The sequence below is a fragment of the Rousettus aegyptiacus genome, unplaced genomic scaffold, assembly GCF_014176215.1.
Source record: "Rousettus aegyptiacus isolate mRouAeg1 unplaced genomic scaffold, mRouAeg1.p scaffold_m13_p_6, whole genome shotgun sequence".
NCBI lineage: Eukaryota > Metazoa > Chordata > Mammalia > Chiroptera > Pteropodidae > Rousettus > Rousettus aegyptiacus.
This window is the reverse complement of record NW_023416309.1, coordinates 85,914,723-85,932,917: the sequence shown is the minus strand read 5'-3', so window position 1 is coordinate 85,932,917 and position 18,195 is coordinate 85,914,723. Positions and strand designations below refer to the sequence as shown.

Sequence of the window (18,195 nt, the reverse complement as noted above, 5' to 3'; positions counted from 1 at the left end):
GCTGCTGAATGGAGCAGAGGAACAAAAGAGACAGTGGAGCTCAGGGTGAACCTGCCTCCTTTGTTTGGGGTCCTAGAGGCTGGTCAGTAGTTCAGGGTGTGGGTGCCAGCAAATTCTTGTGATAAAATTCGTGTAATGATATTGGAGACCCACTGGCCTGCACTTTCCCAGTCTGCCCTGTGGCCCCCAGAATAAGGTTTGTTAAAATTCTTGGCTTCTGCAGTTTTTTCTTTAGGATTTTTCCTTCTTTAAAAGTTTTAATATGCTATTCCTATTGCTGGATTTTCTAATTATAGTACCTCTATTCCTACCCACAACTGTAGTGGGGGTGACTTCAAAAACAGACTGATACGTTTTTGTGATAAAGTATTGCTGAGCCAAAATAGCTGTTTAAAGGGTGTTTTGTTTTGTTTTGTTTTGTTTTATTTTGAAAGTCAGATTTGCTGATGATGACTCTCAGATAATGAGAGTACTTTGAAAAGCATGTTAACAAGAACGGCAGGCTGTATTTTTTGGTTAGATCTTGAAAATATAAAACAGCAGGCACGGCTTTATTCTGGGTTCGTTTACTCACTGGCCCATGGCCTTGGCCGTGCGTGCTCATCCTCCTTCCCTGAGGGTTAGTGGCTGACCTTCACGCAGACTGCAGCCATGAGTCACCTGCCTCAGTTGGCTGTGTGTCCTCCACAGCCCACCTCCCTAGTGGATTTGACCTGCTTGGACCCTCATGGCTCCTCATCTCTCTGCTAGAGAATCTGCTCTCTCTCCACAGGGGAATATGTTCTGGAGCTTCTGTCACAAGGATAAGAGGAATCTTTCTCTATACTTTTTTAGATTTTCCAAGCCTTGACAGATAGATGACTTTGGCCAGGTAGTTGTGAGTATGTTACATTTGATAGCAGAAACAGAGGTTAGAAGTGATAATTTATTTTGCTTTCAAGGATCTAAGACCGTAACAGGTATGTGTTTTTTTTTAAAAAAAACATCAAACCCCAATTTTAGAAATAATAAACTAGCCAATCAAATTATTTATTAGACTACGAGCTAATAAGAGAAGGGCCAGGGGAGTAGGGAGAACCTTGGTTCTACTGCTGAACAGCTACACATGTGATAGTAATTGGAATCTTGTTGCTGGGTCATTTTTATTGTTTTTGAAGTACTGCCAAGTCCAAGAAAATATATGAAAACTAAATTATATCCCCCTACATCCCATGTCTGATTGAATTCTCCTCATCGTGTGGCCGTCTCATACATCCTATTAAAATATTCAATCTTATTTTCTTACTTGAAGAGCCTGTCTGTAAAGGGCAAACTTATAGAAAACTCATTCCCTAGAGGAAGGGTATCCAGCCACACTGGACTATTTACATATTTTACTATTTGGCTTCTTCTAGGTTTTTCCTTCCTTTGTATTTGTGAATAAGAGCTGTGGGATGCAGTTTTAATTACACGGTCATGTTTTCAATTGAACAAACAGATTAGGGTATTTCCCAGTTTCTTGGTTCTTTTTCAGTCTTGAAAAGTTAACCAATGTGTTAACCAATTTGTTTTGTCTTCCAGGACGGAGTTATATCGATCTCTTTTTGGCCAGCTCAACCCTCCTGATGAAGGCCACAGGGACTGACAGTGCCTGTCTCTCTTGCTATGAGGCCTTGAGGCAGGGCCTCCACACAGCTGGTGGCACTTTGGCCAGGCTGGCTGCTCATCCAGCCCCAAGTGGAGGAACCCTTCGGCGTGTGGGGTTGAGTGAGTTGATAAATCCCCAGGAAGATGTGCCGTTCAGAGCACATGCCTGACAAGTCTCAGGAAGCCTGGAATCGAGTGTCTGGGTCCCTGGCACGTCAGTGTCCGCCGGGGCTCCTCCCCCGTGTCCTTTAACCACCACAAATAAAGAGCATTGTCGCTGCGCTGCCACGTGTGATTTCTTAAGCAGCACGGAGTTAAGCCTCTGATTTAGAGCTCCAGCAGGGTGGCAGGTTTGTTGGGAGGGTTTTCATCTTTTTCCTACCCAAATGGCCTCCTCTTACAATATAAAGCTTCACAGAAGAAATCATTCTGGGGTGGATGCGGCTTTCCGGGTGGATAATGTTGAGCAGGTGATCCCAAAAAACATACAAGCTGTGTCCAGACTTTGTCACTTGGAGGCATTTGCCTATTTGTTGTTAAATACAAACCTCTAACTTCTTTTTGTGTGTTCTCTTTTCACCCATAAAGATTCTTCCAGAGTCCTTTTCCATTCTCACCATTCCTAAATCACTTTATTGAGATTAGCTCTGGTGTAAATCTAGCAGGGGAAATGATTCACTTGTTTTTCATCCAAAGGTCAAAAGCTGGAAATTAAATCCCCATAAGGGGGATTTATTGGCCTGCTGTGGTCAATATGCAATGAAGATTATCTTGCATAAGTAATGTGTGCGGACCGGCGTGCAAGACTGACCGTCTCTTAGATACTTTGCCCAAACCTTTACTTAAAGCTACGAATTACAGAAGAAATTTTACATCCAGGCAACTGAGTACAGTTGTAGTTAATAACTAATCATTGTTTTTAAAGTCGGCTTTTGATATTGTTTTAAAATGTCAAAACCAAGTGACAGATTTTTGTGCCCAGGAATCCCACGTATCATTGACTTGGTGTCTGGGGACTGCTGCACAGCGCCTTAAGGCTGGGCTCCAAATGAAGTGAGTCCTGAATGTAATCTGCTTCACAGTTTAGTACAAGCATCAGTGTGTCTGCTGAGCTCAGGATGGGGCAAATAGTGGGAGGAGGGTTTTTCCATCTCACATTAATTGGACCTTGGAACGTGGTGATTTGTTTTTCTTGTCTCGGTAGTTACCTCTTGGGCTTGACTGTCAGGGAAATGTTTAATTTTCAGTGTGTCTCCAGTTACCCGAAAGATCAATTGGCAGAAATAGGAGAGTTCCCCCACACTCTCTCCCTTCAAAATGATTTTTTGAAATACAGAACATCCAAGTCCTGTCCATCTAGCCCGAGGATTCCGAATAACGCACATTAGAACAGCAAGTAAGTAACCTCTTCGTATTGCACTTCCGGTGAGCCTCATGCTAACCCATGCTTCCTTAAGAGATACAGCCTTTGTCATAGTCACACTTTTATCTGATGAAGAAAAAGATTTAAAAAGGTACTTCAAAATATTTGGAGTCCATCCCGTTTAATTAAAATGAGTTAAAATCAGGAGAGAAGAGAAAGAACAGACAGAATTTTCAGTAAAGGGCGGCTTGCATTTTTAAAATTCAGAAGACCACCCTCCTTCCAGCCAAGAATAAATTGGAAACTATTTTAATTGACACGGATACTGCAATTCAACTGTTACTAGAAAGACAGATTAGTTGATTGATTTGCATTTTAATAAAACTAATACTTTACATTTTGGTAGCTAATGCTGATTTTTAAATGAGTTGAGAACTGTTATCTAGAGTTTCCATCCAGAGCCCTTTTTCAGTGTTGACTGAAGCATTCCTCCCTTTTGTGTGCAGTTTGCTTTATTTCCTTTTTGCCCAGCTGACTACTGAACGCAGGACACTCATAAACCACGGAACTTGAAGACCTCACCAGTACAAAGAGGCGGCGAGCGGGTCAGAAGGGAAAGTTGGCAGTGCCCACCCAGCCCAGGTTCACACCAGGGACGGGAGCCAGGAGCAGGCAGTGGGCCTCTCCCTTCAGGATAAGAGATAAGGCTGGTTTCTTGTCTTTGTTAATTTTACAATGAAAATTAATTACAGAAATGTAGATGGAAAAATAAAAGTAAGACTCAGTGGTATCCATCACCCCAAAATATCCCCTTCTCATTATTAACATGTAATACTTCACAGCCCTCTTCCATGTGCACGTGTCATACCAAGTAGCCCCACCTCATCCTGGGAGCAGTAGGGTGAGGAGACTTGGTTTTTACTTTTGGACTTCTGAAGTTGTTTCCTTACCCTTTTAAAAACAATAAAAATCAAAATACTCATGCAGCCGTGTCTACCATCTTTCCCTCCACCTAACACATACACCACCAGCTGAGAAACAGTTTTACATAGTATGTTCTTCATTTTAATAATAATAGTACAGGAAATGATTTCCATGTTTTTGCAGATACCATTTAAGTATTTTAATTGCTAACAATTCCATTTAGGGCGTGTGTCTTCAGTACTTAACCAAATTCTGTTATTGAACATTTAAATTGTTAATTATTTCCTATTATTAATAATTTTACAGAAAAATATTTGGGCATAAAGCTTGTTTATTGTCCTTTGAAATTATTGCTTTTCTTGGCATGTATTTTTAGGAGTAAAGTGAACCAAGCAAAAGAGTCCAAATATTTTGAAGACTCTTGGTACACATTACAGAGGCTTGTTTTAGGGCTCTTGTTCACCTCTCACTTGCCTTAGTCTGGCACATCTGCCACAAACGGTGCTGAGAAGCAGAGTGGAGATTGGCCCTGGAGTCTGATCCCGGGGTTCAGTTCTTGCTCCCCAGGGAACCCTTCAATCAGCGTCCTCCTCTGGGAGGATTAAAGAGTTACTGCCTATAATGTGCTTTCAGGTGCTCCCATGAAAGATCGTGGGTAAGTAGAAAGTGACACCGTCATCTCCTTTCCCCGCCATGGTATGTTTCTTTTGGCTGCTAGATCACAACTAGTCTGTTCTCCACTCTCCCCTCTGGTTTCCATGCTCTTGCTACTCTCAGCGCCTTCGTCCTGGGGATCTCTCGGGTGGGTTTTCCTTTCCTTACATGGGTTTGCATTCCTCCCAGCTTCTCTGTACTGTTTTTGGTGTGTAGCCATTCTCTTCAGGGTCACATCCAAGACTGCTTGTTGAGCATCACTTAGATACCCTGAGAGTCAACAGAATGCCAGGAAAAGCCAGCTCCAACCTGTTCAGCAACAGACTCTGCATCTGTAGTTTGGAAAAAATAGTTTCCTCGTAGAGGTTGATTCTGGTCTCCATGTGCATTGCTAAAACCTCTTCAAGATGACTGCCTCTTTACCTCTTACCATTTCATCTTAAAGGAGCTGAGTTTGAGGCTCAGAATGAATCCAAATGTGACATCATAAACCTTGGAACCATACTCCAGGGTGTAGCAGTCAGTCTGTAAATGGAATGTGTTGATGCCAAGATCCCTGCCTCCCTGGGCCAGACTCACAAATAAGGCAGCCGCGTGTCTCAGCAGGACTTTACAGACAGTAGAGGTAGTGGATGTCCTAGAGAAGCTGGAAGTTGCAGGTGCAGAAGTGTGGGTGTTTTATGCGAGGGTAGCTGGCTGCCCCTCTGGTGCCACCCTGTGTACTTGCATTTAATGATGGCAAATACAAGCCGTGAGCCTCGTCTAAAGTGAATGAACCTTGTTTTCTGCATCTGAGTTTGTGTTTTTTCCTTTAAAATTTATGTATGTGCTTGTGTTTTGGGGGAAGTTGTGCTAGGAATTAAGTTGAGCTTGCTTTGGTCAGTTTTTTTTTTTTTAAGGTTTATCTACTTCATTTTATTTCCATTTTTTTTAAACTTTCTCTTTCTTCATAACATTTCAAAAACAATTGCCAGTAATTTGGTAAGTTCATTAACTAATTCTCTCTCAAGTCCAGGGGATCCATATTGCCCTGCTGGTTTGTATATATTCAATTTGTCCCACAGCTCTATTGATGAAGTCCTCATTACCTGCCCCTTGTCTGTAGAGGAGAGAGATGGTGTAAATGCAGAGTGAGTCTGTCTTATCTAACTTCTGTTTTTCTTGTTTATCTATAGATTTCCTTTACTTGCCCATCGCGTGGGGTCTGCCAATAGGGTCGTTGCCTCGGCAGCATTTATATTCGCAAGAAGTTTGCTTGGTTTATTTCCCCTGGTTCAGGGCTCTCAGTTCATTTGTTGAGGTCAAGGACACTGAATTCTCAGGAAAGAAAATTTAAAAGGATGTTAAAAAAAAAGCCCAGCAACAATCCCACATCACCGATAGGGTAGAAAAAGAATATAAGGTCCCCAATAAGCACTGTGACAGTGACACATAAAGATTTCTACCCACCCACCTCCCACCCTATCTTCCTCTTTATGACTGGATTGGAAATGAGCTCAGTCTGCTCTGGGCGGGCAGACTCTGTCTTGTGGGGCTGGCTGCTTGCTCCTCTCTGCTCTGCCCTTCCCCGTGGTATTTATTTAGGAGCATGTTACCAGGTTCTAAGAGACTTGGGGGCACATAGTCCTGGAATGGGCTTTTTTGAAGTTTTGAGTAAAGGAAACATATGAATGGCAGAGTAGTGGAAAGAATCCTGGGCTAGAAATCAAACCTGCTTGGGTGTGTGTGACCTTGAAGTATTTTGACCTCCAGCCTCAGGGTCCTCACAGTAATATGAGGGTCAGCTAAACTGGTTTCTGAGGACCTACCTGATCTATAGCAGCTGCTTGTAAGTAAAGGCAGTGTGGTAGAATTGAGTTTAGCACAGGTGCAAGAATGTTTTTCACAGCCAGTCATTCAGATATGTATTGCCCTCCTGCTGTGTGCCAGGCACTGCTGAAAGCTTAACAAAGGGCCATATTGGCAGGTGACAGTCTCTAGGTGGGTCTCTGTCCTCGTGTAGAATTCTGCATACTCTCTTGAGTCTCATCAAACCCTTTACGCCCACTGGAGTTGGTTGGCTCTGTTAATCCTGGCTGGTCCTCCTGGAAGCCCAGGCTCTGAGCCCTTTTCGGGTGAGAGCTCAGCCTGGCAGTGGGGCAGGAGCCCTCATGCTCTTGGGCACTTCCTCGTGGAGCTCTAGTCTGCTTCTGCGAGCCCAGCCTCCAGGACTGCCGGGTGCATTAGTATGCAGGTGTGGCTGATACCGAGCACGAAGCAATTAGCCTGCTGCTCTGATTTCTGCCTCTCCATAGTGAAGGCAGCTTTGAGCACGGAGTGGTTGCTTTCCCCTGTGGCAGGTGGCCTTCCTCTGTCCTGTGGAGACTGCAGGGAGCCCAGAAGAAGCCTCTTCTAATGCTAGGGGTGTCCAGAACATCTAGACCAGAAGTGTCCAACAGAACTTCCTGGAATAATGGGACCACACCCAAATGTTCTGTGCCATCCCATAACTTGTGGCTTTTGAGCACTTGAAATGTGGCCAGTGGTCACTGTATTGGATAGCTTGGGTCTATCCAAGTATTTCCCAACCTTCTGCAAGTTATAACAAACACCAAAATTGAAAATGAGGAAAATGGTCAACAGAGGGGACAGTGCGAGCTCCAGCTGTCCCAGGACTGAGGGACACGGTGTCTTCATACACCAGGTATGTGTGCAGGCTGGGAAGGTGGCCCTACTTTAGACGTGAGAGATGGCTGGCAGTGTGGCCCATGTTTGAGGAGGGTGCGAGGGAGTGAGTGGTTTCCTGTCTCCGTGCCCAGAGTGGCTGAGGGGAAGCCCGGCAGGCAAACTCGCCCTGTCTCTCCTGAGGGATTAAGCTGGGAACTGACTCCCTGATGCCATAAAATTATTTTCCAGTTTGACTCTTGTGTCCTTTAAAGTTGTAGCACACTGCACTTGGTTTTAAGAGCTAAATGTAAGGCTAATACGGAACACTTTAAATGTGATAACTCCAAGTTCATATTGTTGGAGGAGATAAGCAGGAAGGAGCAGGTGCTTTTGAATTTACTTATCAGCGTTTCAGCAGGCTCCTGAGCCGCCTCACCCCCACCTGGGCGCTGTGATGTTCAGGAGGATCTTGGGAAGGGAGGCTTCCCCAGGCCCCGGGGGCCACCGTTTCATCCGCTGACCTCGCTGTAAGGCCAGGCCTTTGTTCCCGGCGGGGAGTGCGGGGTCCAGGTGTGCGCGCCCGGAAAGGAGCCGCGCCCCGGACTGAGCCCCCCACGGTCGGGCACCTCAAGCCTTTGGATCCCCGTGGAGAGTTTGCGTTTTAAGGTCATCTTGATCTTAGAGGAGTAGGGTAAGGAGGGGACGAACGTGAGCGCTAGTTCTGTTATATAATTAAACCAAGATATTCCTTCCCGGAGGAACAAAAAGAGGCCAAGGACAGCCTAATTGGAACCTCAAGATTGCTTCTCCAAGAGTGGCCTGAGCAAGTGGGCCAGGGCAGATTGCCACCTCTGGCCAGCAGGGTCCCTGGTCCTGCGCCGACTGCCACCCACCTGCGCGCTGAGGGGGAGGGTCCGTGTGGCGTGGGTGTCTCCCCTTCGCTTCCTGTTAAAATAAGCCTTTGCTTCTCCAGTCCCTAACAGGGAGGCCCACGCGGGCGCTGGCGGCGCTGCCCGTCCTGTCGTCCTGGCCGGTCAGCCGCTCTCCGCAAACTGCAGCGCCGCCCAGCCCGGCCCATGGCGACCGGCCTCACCCGCCGTTAAAAGGCCCGCCTCTACGGGGACGTCAGCCAGGCTGGCTCTTCCGAAGTCGCTCATTACCAGATAAGTGATGGTAAAATAGTGATGCTTTATTAATTGCAGATATGGCTGCTAATTAGAACCCAGGCGTGTGCTCTTTATACCTGTTCAATACACTTCCTCCAGTGGAAGGACTTTCTCGCCTCTCCTTCCCTTTCCCCACCCCCAGAAGAGAATTTCAACTTTAAGACAAACAACTTCATTTACAAGTGTGTCTCTAATTAGCTGCAGAATTAGGAAAGCTGAGTTTTCCCCCATAGATCGGCTAAACCCTCGAGGGAGACTGGTGGAATAGAGAGCATCGCATTTCCAATTATTTTGTTGAATTGCTAATTTAGTTATTGTGCCTGGTGTAATTGTGATGGGTATTGGGTGTGCAATTCAATTTGTTTTAAATATTTGTGGGAAGGCTGATCAGTAATGGAGCTGACCTATTTTGTGGCCCAAATTGAGAAAAAAAAAAGAAGGCTAAAACACAACAGCCACAAAGATATAGTTTGTTTCCATTTTTATTTTGATCTCTCTCATCCCTCCTAAGACCATTGATGCAACAAAAGGATTAAATTAAAAGATGACAGCACTTTGATCTTCTCCCTTTGAAAGCTTAACTATCCTTGGTAGTTTAATATGCAGATATTTTAGGGTAGAGTTGTAGATGCATTGGCGGAGTTGAGTAGCGTTCGCCTCCCATAATTGCATTTTTGCGTGTGCCTGGAAGTGGTTTGGTGTTTGACGTTTGAGTACAGGCACACCTCGGAGATATTGCCAGTTTGGTTAAAGCCAGTATCTCAATAAAGCCAGTCCTAATCTTTTTGCTGGTGGAGGGTCTTGCCTTCTGTTTGGGTGGGGAGGGGAACGCAACACCTGTGGAGCACAATGAGGCGAAGCGCAGGAAAACGAGATGTGCTTATGGTGTATGAAGTAGTAGAGGGAGTCTCTGCAGCACACAGTGCAAAGTCGTTGGAGCCACCGAGCGGCAGAAAGCACCTTCCCTCCAGGCAGCGCCGGGGGCGTGGTCGGTGATCCGGACTCCCGTGCGGTCGGTGCTGGCACTGCGCTCTCCCCGAGGCTGTGATGAGGGTTAGGCGTCAGGGTCCCTCACTGCTGGCGGTGCAGGTGAGCTCCTTGACAGCCGAGCTCAAACTTCGCCTTAGGGTCCCCTCACCACTCAGCCAGTGTCTGGACCAGCGGGAGGGTCTGTGGTGTGATGTTTCCACGCCTGCTGGGTGCGGCATCAATCAGTCCAGTCTGGGCCTGGAGCAGGGCTGTGGCTTGTGGGGAAGGGCAACGGATAGGGCTCTGCTGGGACTTGAGGCCACAGAAACAGGGTGCATGCAGGACTCCAAAGCAGGAGCTTTCTGCTTTGGTCATTGTGAAATTAGTGTGTGATTACCAGGTACTCTTATGGCCAGGGTTGCTTGCCTGTGACTGGAGCCCCTCACTCTCAGCATCATTCTGCCAGGCCCCCGCCAGACTTTCTCAGGTTGGGCTACATCAGACGGTGGAAGACCAGAATAGGTTTTGAGGGAAGGTAATAATAAAATGGGTCATGGAAGCAGCTGTTATGACAACTTCGATCCTAAAAGGAGCATTTTGTAACTCGATTAACTTAGAAAGATGCCAGGGTCAATTTCTGCGCTTAGCTGCTGCATAGTAGTTTAAACTTCATTATTCCTATGTGAGAGATCGCCAGGGCCTACAGAAGGCCCTCCAGACACAGGTGGTTTTGCTTCTTTTTTTTTTTTAGCAAGCTTTTCTTGAGGAACTGGGAGAAAACAGCTAGTGGATACAGCTGCTGATCTGGAGGATCTGGGTCCTGCAGGTGGACAGACAGGAAGACAGTCATTGTACAAGCAATGCTATGAGCTAAAAATAAAACACTACCTCGGAAATCTAGGAAGATCTCAGCCAGGAGAGCAGTAGGAGGAGTCTGTGGAAACAGGTGCAAACTCAGGTGGTGGTGGTAAGGTTAGTGCACCCCTCCCCCTTGCCGGTTATGGTTTGTTCTTTCAGCTTTGATATGGAGGTGTAATTTACATATCATAAAATCCACCCATTGTAAATGTATAATTCAGTGATTTTTAGTAAATTCGTAGATTCGTACTATCATTAACACATTCTATTTTTAAAACACTTTCATCACCCCCAACAAATAATTCTGTGCTAGTTTGCTGTCGATCTGGCCCCTGGCAATAACTGACCTGCTTTCTGTAACTATATAGACTTTTCTGAATGTGTCCCATGAAGAGAATCGTTGGTCTGGCTTCTTTCACTTTGCATGGGGTTCATCCAAGTCACAGAATGTCATAGGTTATTTTTATTGCTGACTAGTACCTGTTGTATGTATATACCACATTTTGTTCATCTCTTCGCCTATTGATAAACATTCAGATAGTTTCCAGATTAGGTATAAAGCTGATATAAATAATCACAAGTCTTCGTGGAACATGTTTTCATTTTTCTTGGATACCTAGGCGTGGGATATCTGGGTCAGATGATGAGTTCATTTAACTTTTTAAGAAATCATCAAACTTTTCCGAAGTGACTGGACCACTTGACATGCCCACCAACAATCTGTGAGGGTTCCAGTTGCCCTATATTCCTGATAATACTACTTTTTTTGGTCTGTCTTACAGCCGTTCTAATTAGTTGACTCTCATCATAGGTTCAATTTATATTTCTCCAATGACTGATGATGTGGAACAGATTTTCATGTGTTTATTAGCCATTCATAGATTTGCCTTCTTTGGTGACATCTTTATTCAAATCTTTCGATCATTTTTAATTGAGTTGCTCATCTTATTATGTTGTAAGAATTCTTTATATATTCTAAATATAAATCCTTTATCAGATATATGCTTTATAAATATTTTCCCCCAGTCCGTGGCTTGTCTTTTCATTTTCTTAATGCTTTCGTTTGAATCACAAATGTTTTTAATTTTGCTGGTCTCATTTATCAATTTTTTTTTCCTTTTATGGATTGTGTTTTTGGTGCCAGATCTAAGAAATCTTTGCCCAACCCAAGGTTACAAAGAAATTTCCCTATGTTTACTTCCAGAAGTTTTATAGTTTTAATTTTTACATTTAGGTCTATAATCCATTTTGAGTTAATTTTTGCATATGGTACAAGGGTCTAAAAATATAATTTGTATAAGCATATTCTAATCATCCCAGTACCTTATGTAAAGAAGACTATTTTTTTCTATTGAATTGCCTTGACTCTTGTTAAAACTCAAATAAATGAGAATTTATTTCTAGACTCTTAATTTTGTTCCATTCTATTTGCCTGTTTTTTAAATTTTGAAATTGGATAGATAAGTCCTCCAAATATTATCAAGATCATTTTGGCTATTCTGGATCCTTTGATTTCCATATAAATTTTAGGCTAAATTTGTTAATTTCTATAAAAATGTCTACTGGGATTTTAATAGGGGTTACACTGAATCTATAGATCAATTTAGGAAGAACTGTCATCTTAACAACATTGGGTTTTCCAATCCATGAACATGGAGTGCCTCTTCATTTATTTATATTCAGTTTCTCTCAGCAGTTTTGGAATTTTCAGTGTACAAATCTTGCACTTCTTTTGTTGAATTTATTCCTAAGTATTTCATTGTTTTTGATGCTATCGTCAATGAAATGATTCCTCAATTTCATCTTTGTATTGCTCCTTGCTACTGTATAGAAATACAATCTAATTTTTTGTACATTGATCTTGTATCCTATTTTGCTGAATATATTTTTTAGTTTTCATTTTAAAAAAATGGATTCCTCACACAGGATCATGTCATCTGCAAATACAGTTTTAATTCTTTCTTTCGAATATACGAGCTTTTAATTTTTATTTTTTAGCCTATTGCACTGGCTAGAACCTCCAATGATGCCAAGTAGAAGTGGAAAAAGTCAACATTCTTGCCTTTGTCCTGACCTTAGGAAAGCATTCAGTTTTTCACCATTAAATATGATGTTAGTTGAAGTTTTTCATAGATGCTTTTTATTAAATCAACGAAATTCCTTTCTCTTCATAGTTTGTTCAGTATTTTTATCTGGAATGGATGTTGGATTTTACCAAGTGCTTTTTTTCTCCATCTACAGAGACGATCATGTGGTTTTTGTCCTTTATTCTATTAATATGGTGTGTTGAATTAATTGATTTGGATGTTAAACTAATTTTTCACTCCTGGGACAAATCCTACCTGGCTATGGTGTATAATTTTTTTTATATGTTGCTGGATTCAGTTTGCTAATATTCGCTAAGGATTTTTACGTCTATCTCCATGAACAATATTAGTCTCTAGTTTTCTTTTCTTGTGCTGTCTTTGTGTGGCTTTGGTACCAGGATAATACTGGGCATACAGAATGAATTGGAAAATATTTTATAGAGAACTCACCAGTGCAGGCTTCCAGGACTGGGCTTTTCTTTGTGGGAAGGTTTTAAATTATTAATTTAAATTTTCTTTTTTTTTTTTTTTACTTGTTATAGGTCTATTCAGTTTTTCTGTTTAACTCAGTTTTGGTAAATTTGTGTCTTTCTGGGAATTCGTTTATTTTACCTAATTTGTCTAACTTGTTGGCATGACGTGGTTTACAGTTTCAGTAGGGTCACTAGCAGCATCTCTTTCATTCCTGATTTTGGAATTTTTATCTTCTCTGTTTTCTTTTTGTCAAATTAGTTGATCTTTCAAAGAACTAAAATTTGTCTTATACTAATTTTTCTGTTTTTCTTTTTTATTTTATTAATTACCACTCTAATCTTTAGTTTTTCCTTAATTCAGCTAATTTTGGGTTAAGGAAAAACTAAAGATTAGAGTGGTAATCTTTACTCTTTTTCAGTGTAAGATGGAAGTTTAAGTTATTGATCTGGACCTGTTATTGTTGACGTGTCTGTTTCTTTTTTCTTTAACTTCTGTCAACTTTTGCTTTATGTGTTTTGGGGCTGTTTTAGGTATGTATACATTTATAAATGTCATACCTTCTGGACAAAGTGATGCTTTACTCATCATAAATGTGCTTCTTTGTCTCTATGATATTTATCTGAATGTATATTTTTTCCAGTATTAATATAGCAATTCAGCTCTCTTATGGTTACTGTTTCTATGGTCTATGGTTTTCTGTATATTTACTTTTAATCTATTTGTGTCTTTGAATCTAAAGTGTACTTCTTGTAGACAGTATAGAATTGGATTTTGTTTTTTATCTAGTCAGATATTTTTTTATCGTAGTGTTTAATCCTTTCTAATTTAATTTAATTATTGATAAGGTTTTTGTCCATTTATTCCTTCGTACTGCCTTTGTCCGTATTAAATGGCATGCCATTTATTTATTTTACTTTTTAAAAACGTTTTTATTTTACTTTCTGATTTTTCCCCCTCTTTAATTCCTCCCCTCCCCCCACTTCCAACCCTGACCTATGAATGTTGCCGTTTTCCCTTTAAGAATTGGATCTCCGAAGGTGGGGCGTCTCCTCCCACATGCTCATGGTGTGCACCTGGGGCCTGGTACACCCCGAGTATGGTCTGTGGCTCCACCTGGGACATGAACCCAGAACCTTTTGCATGTAAAGCAGACGTGCTAACCACTACACTATAGAGCTACCCCAAATGGCATGCCATTTAAATTCCACTGTTGTTGTATTTACTATATATGTATTTTTAAAACAAAATTTATTATCTTGATCATTGTTAAGTGTACAGTTCAGTAGTGTTAAATATACTATATTCCCACTGTTGTATAACAGAGCTCCAGAATTTATTCATCTTAAAAAGCAAAAACTTTATACTCATTAAGCAACAACTCTCTGTTTCCTCCTTCCTTAGACCCCGGTAACCACCATTCTACATTCTTTTCTATAAATTTAACTGCTTTAGATATCTCCTGTAAACAGAATTTTACAGAATTTGTCTCTTTGTGACTGGCTTACTTCACTAAGCACAATGTCCTCAAGATCCATCCATTTTGTAGCATGTAATGGTATTTCTTTCCTTTTAAGGCTGTGTATCACCTTGTATGTATATACCACATTTTGTCTATCCATTCATCAGTCAATGAATATTTGGGTTGCTTCCACATCTGACTATTGTAAATAATGCTGCTATGAATATGTATGTGCGAATGTCTCTTCAAGACTCTGCTTTTAATTCTTTTGGCTATATACCTAGAATTAGGGTTGCTGGAGCAGATAGTAAATTTATTTTTAAATTTTTTTTGTGGAATCACCATACTGTTTTTCATAGTGGTTGCACCATTTTACAATCTCACCAATAGTGCACAGGGATCTTAATATCTCCACATCCTCGCCAACACTGTTTTCTGTTTTGTTGATAGAGGCCATCCTATTGAGTGTGAAGTGATATCTCATTGCGGTTGATTTGCATTTTTCTAATGGTTAGTGATGTTGAGCATATCTTCATGTTTGTTGGCCATTTGTACATACTCTTCAGTGAAATGTCTATTCAAGTCATATGCCCATTTTTAAATTGTAGAAATTATATAGTCTGCATATTACCCTTTATTAGATATATGATTTATATTCACGATATAGTTTAAAGCTATTTTCTTAGTAGTGGTTCTAGGGATTGCTTTATGTATTTGAGATGAATACTAACTTAATTCTGGTGAAATAAAAACTTAGTTCTAGTCTTGTTCAATTTTTCTTCCTGTTCCTTTGTGTGATTATAGTCTGTTACATTTATATTTGCTATAAACCCCAAAATACAGAAATATAATTTTTGTGTGTGTTATTTTATGTCTTTTGCCCTAGAGAATACACATATGCCATCTTTTATATTTATTCATATATGTTTTACCTTTTCAAATGACTCTTCTCATCTTTGTGTGGATTCAGATTACCATCTGGAATCATTTCAGCCTGAATAATTCTTTAATATTTCTTATAAGGCAAGTCTTTTAGCAATGTATTCTTGAAGTCTTTTTTTTTTTTTTTCTTTTTGAAATGTCTTTATGTCATCATTGTTTTAAAGATAGTTTTGCTGGATATGACATATTTTTTTTTTTTTTTGTAGTACTTATATTTTGTCCGCTGCCTTTGGCTTTCATTGCTGTCATTTGTTTTATTGTTCTTCTATACATGATGAGTTATTTTTCTCTAGCTTCTTTCAAGAGTTTGTCTTTCAACAGGTTGGCTGTGATGTGTCTATGTATAGATCTCTTTCTATTTATCTCCTTGGGATTTATTGAGCTTCTTGGATCTGCCAATTGTTTTCCATCATATGTGAGAAGTTTTCAGCCATTGCTCTTTCAAATATTTTTTTATGCCCTTTTCTCTCCTTTCCTTCTGGCATTCCCATTACACATAAATCAGTAAATCTGATGTTGTCGCATAGGTCTCTGAGGCTCTGTTCATTTTTGTCATTCTTCTCTCTGTTCTACCTTCTTAAATCTACCACTTAGTCCTAGTTAAATTTTCATTTGTTATTGTATTTTTCAACTCTAGAACTTTTTTCTTGTAGTAAAATATACATAACAGAAACTTTACCATTTTAAGGTTTTCAAGTGTACAGTTCAGTGGCATTAAATACTTCACGTTGTTATGCAGCCATCACCGCTATCCGTCGCCAAACTTTTTCATCTCAAACTGAAACCCCGCATCCATTAAACAATAACTCCCCGTTTCCTCCTACCTTTAGCCCCTGGTAATCATGATCCTACTTTCTGTCTCTGAATTTGACAATTATAGATACCTCATATAAATGGAATCATTATAGTTCCCATTTTGTGTCTGGCATAATGTATCGCTTAGCATAGTGTCTTTATGGCTTATCCATATTGTATGTAGCATGTATCAGAATTTTATTTAGAATTTACTTTAAAAAATAATTTTTATAATAGCTGATTTTGTCTTAATCTGCTAAGTCGAACATCTGGACCCACACAGAAAAGTTCTGTTGACTTATTTGCTTTTGTTTTTTCATCTGAGGATGTGTTATACATTCCTGTTTCTTTGAATGTCTCATAATTTTTTGATGAAGATTGAACATTTTTTGATAATAATTAAAGCAACTATGGATTCTGATTTTTCTCTGTGAAGGTTTTCTTTTGCTTTTGTTTAATAACTTGACTAAATCTGTGGATTCTGTTTCCTCTGTGATGTGCAGATGCTGATGCCTCTGCTCAGTTTTTTCTTTAAAATTCTTGTTCTTAAACCCAGTTTCGGAGGTATCACCCTTGTGCCTAATGGTCAGCCAATCACCTACTAGCTAATGATGTGGGCAAATGTTGTGCTCAAAGACCTTGTACCACTAAGGCTTCTTACTTTCTATTGATAGGAGTGAGTATATGTGTATGCGTGCATGTGTGTTGGGTACTACGTTAAAAATTTAGGCAGTTTTTAAGCCTGCACTGGCTTTTACTTTCTGATGGGCCCTCTTGCATCTCCTCTTCATGTGCTTAAAGGTTCCCAGTCAGTTAGGGGTGTGTAGATAGCTAAGCCTCTCTCTGGTCTCTCGCAGGTGGAGAGGTTATCAAGGTCTCTATGGCGGTCTCATTTCCCGTGTCTGTCAGATTTTTGGCTAGGCTGCTGGACTGTTGTTTGCCCTGAGATTACTACTGTTATTGACAAGGCCGCTGGGTATGAAATATTTTTTACTAGACTTCAGCTTTCATCCATGGTTCCAGATTAGAATTCTTCTAGAGCAAGAAGAAATCTCAGGATCTTCTTATTTTCCTTTCTCCTTTTGCTTTCCAGAGAAAGCAAGACTCCAAAAAGCCCTTGAGCTGTTCAAGGCTGCACCACAAGGGAAGCCAGGCTTAGAGCTCAGCTTTCTGGATTGAGACAGAAGTACCACAGACTAGGTAGCTTATAAACAACAGACATTTATTTCTCACAGTTCTGGAGGCTGGAAGTCCAAGATCAGGGTGCCACATGGTTGGGTGAAGGCTCTGTTCTAAGTCACAGATTTCTCGTAGCCTCATGTGGCAGAGGGGGAAGAGACCTCTCTGGATCCTCTTTTATAAGACAGTAGTTCTATTCATGAGAATTTCTCTCTCATGACAAGCACTTTGCAAAGGCCACAGCTACTATTACCATCAACTGTGGGTGTTAAGATCACAACATTAATTTTGAGGTACATAAACATTCAGATCATAGCATTTCACTCCTGGTCCCCCAAATTCATGTCCTTATTGCATGCAAAATATGTTCATTCCATCCCAACAGCCCCCAAAGTCTTTAACTTATTCATCAGCTTAAAAGTCTAAAGGCTGAAGTCTCCTCTAAATACCATCTAAGGCAGATATGGGCGAGACCTAAGGTACGATTCATCCTAAGGCAAATTCCCCTCCAGCTGTGAACCTGTGAAATCAAATTATGTACCTCCAAAATACAATGGTGGGTTAGCCATAGAACAGACATAATCCTGCCGAAAGGGAGAAATAGGAGGGAAAGGAAGGTGTGGCAAGCAAGTCCAAAATCCAACAAGGCAAACATTAAATCTTAAGGCTGAGAATAATATTTAACTTGAGGTTCTGCACTCTGGGTTGGGGTGGGAGTTGTCACCTTCTGGACACACTGAGTGAGGGGTCTTGTTTTCGGACACATTGGACCCCTTAGAATGTACCTGCCCCTATGGCTTTGCTGGGCATGGTCCACACTGTGGCTCTCCCAGGCTGGAAGCAAATGCCAGTGAGCATGGGTCTCGCCCCACAGCTCTGAGTGGGGGTCATCTGGCCTATTGAAACCTAAGCAATGTTCCCCTTTGCCCTGTGAAACTAAGGAGACATCCATGATGATCTCTGAATTACCGTGTGGTCCCTTGTCTTGAATAGAGCATGTTAAAAGCTGAATAGCTCTTTGATCCCATCCTGTAAAATCTATAAAGTTCAACA

The 18,195-nt window shown here is 41.2% G+C and overlaps 1 protein-coding gene across 1 annotated transcript in view; it reads left to right on the top strand.

The window, feature by feature from the left end:
- AATF (apoptosis antagonizing transcription factor) overlaps positions 1–1,909 on the top strand; it is an 88,622-nt gene extending 86,713 nt beyond the window's left edge. The window contains exon 12 of the mRNA XM_016143331.2: positions 1,561–1,909. Coding sequence (XP_015998817.1) covers positions 1,561–1,624 — 64 coding nt within the window. The 3' untranslated portion in view covers positions 1,625–1,909. The remainder of the gene's footprint in view (positions 1–1,560) is intronic.
- The last annotated feature ends 16,286 nt before the right edge of the window (positions 1,910–18,195 follow it).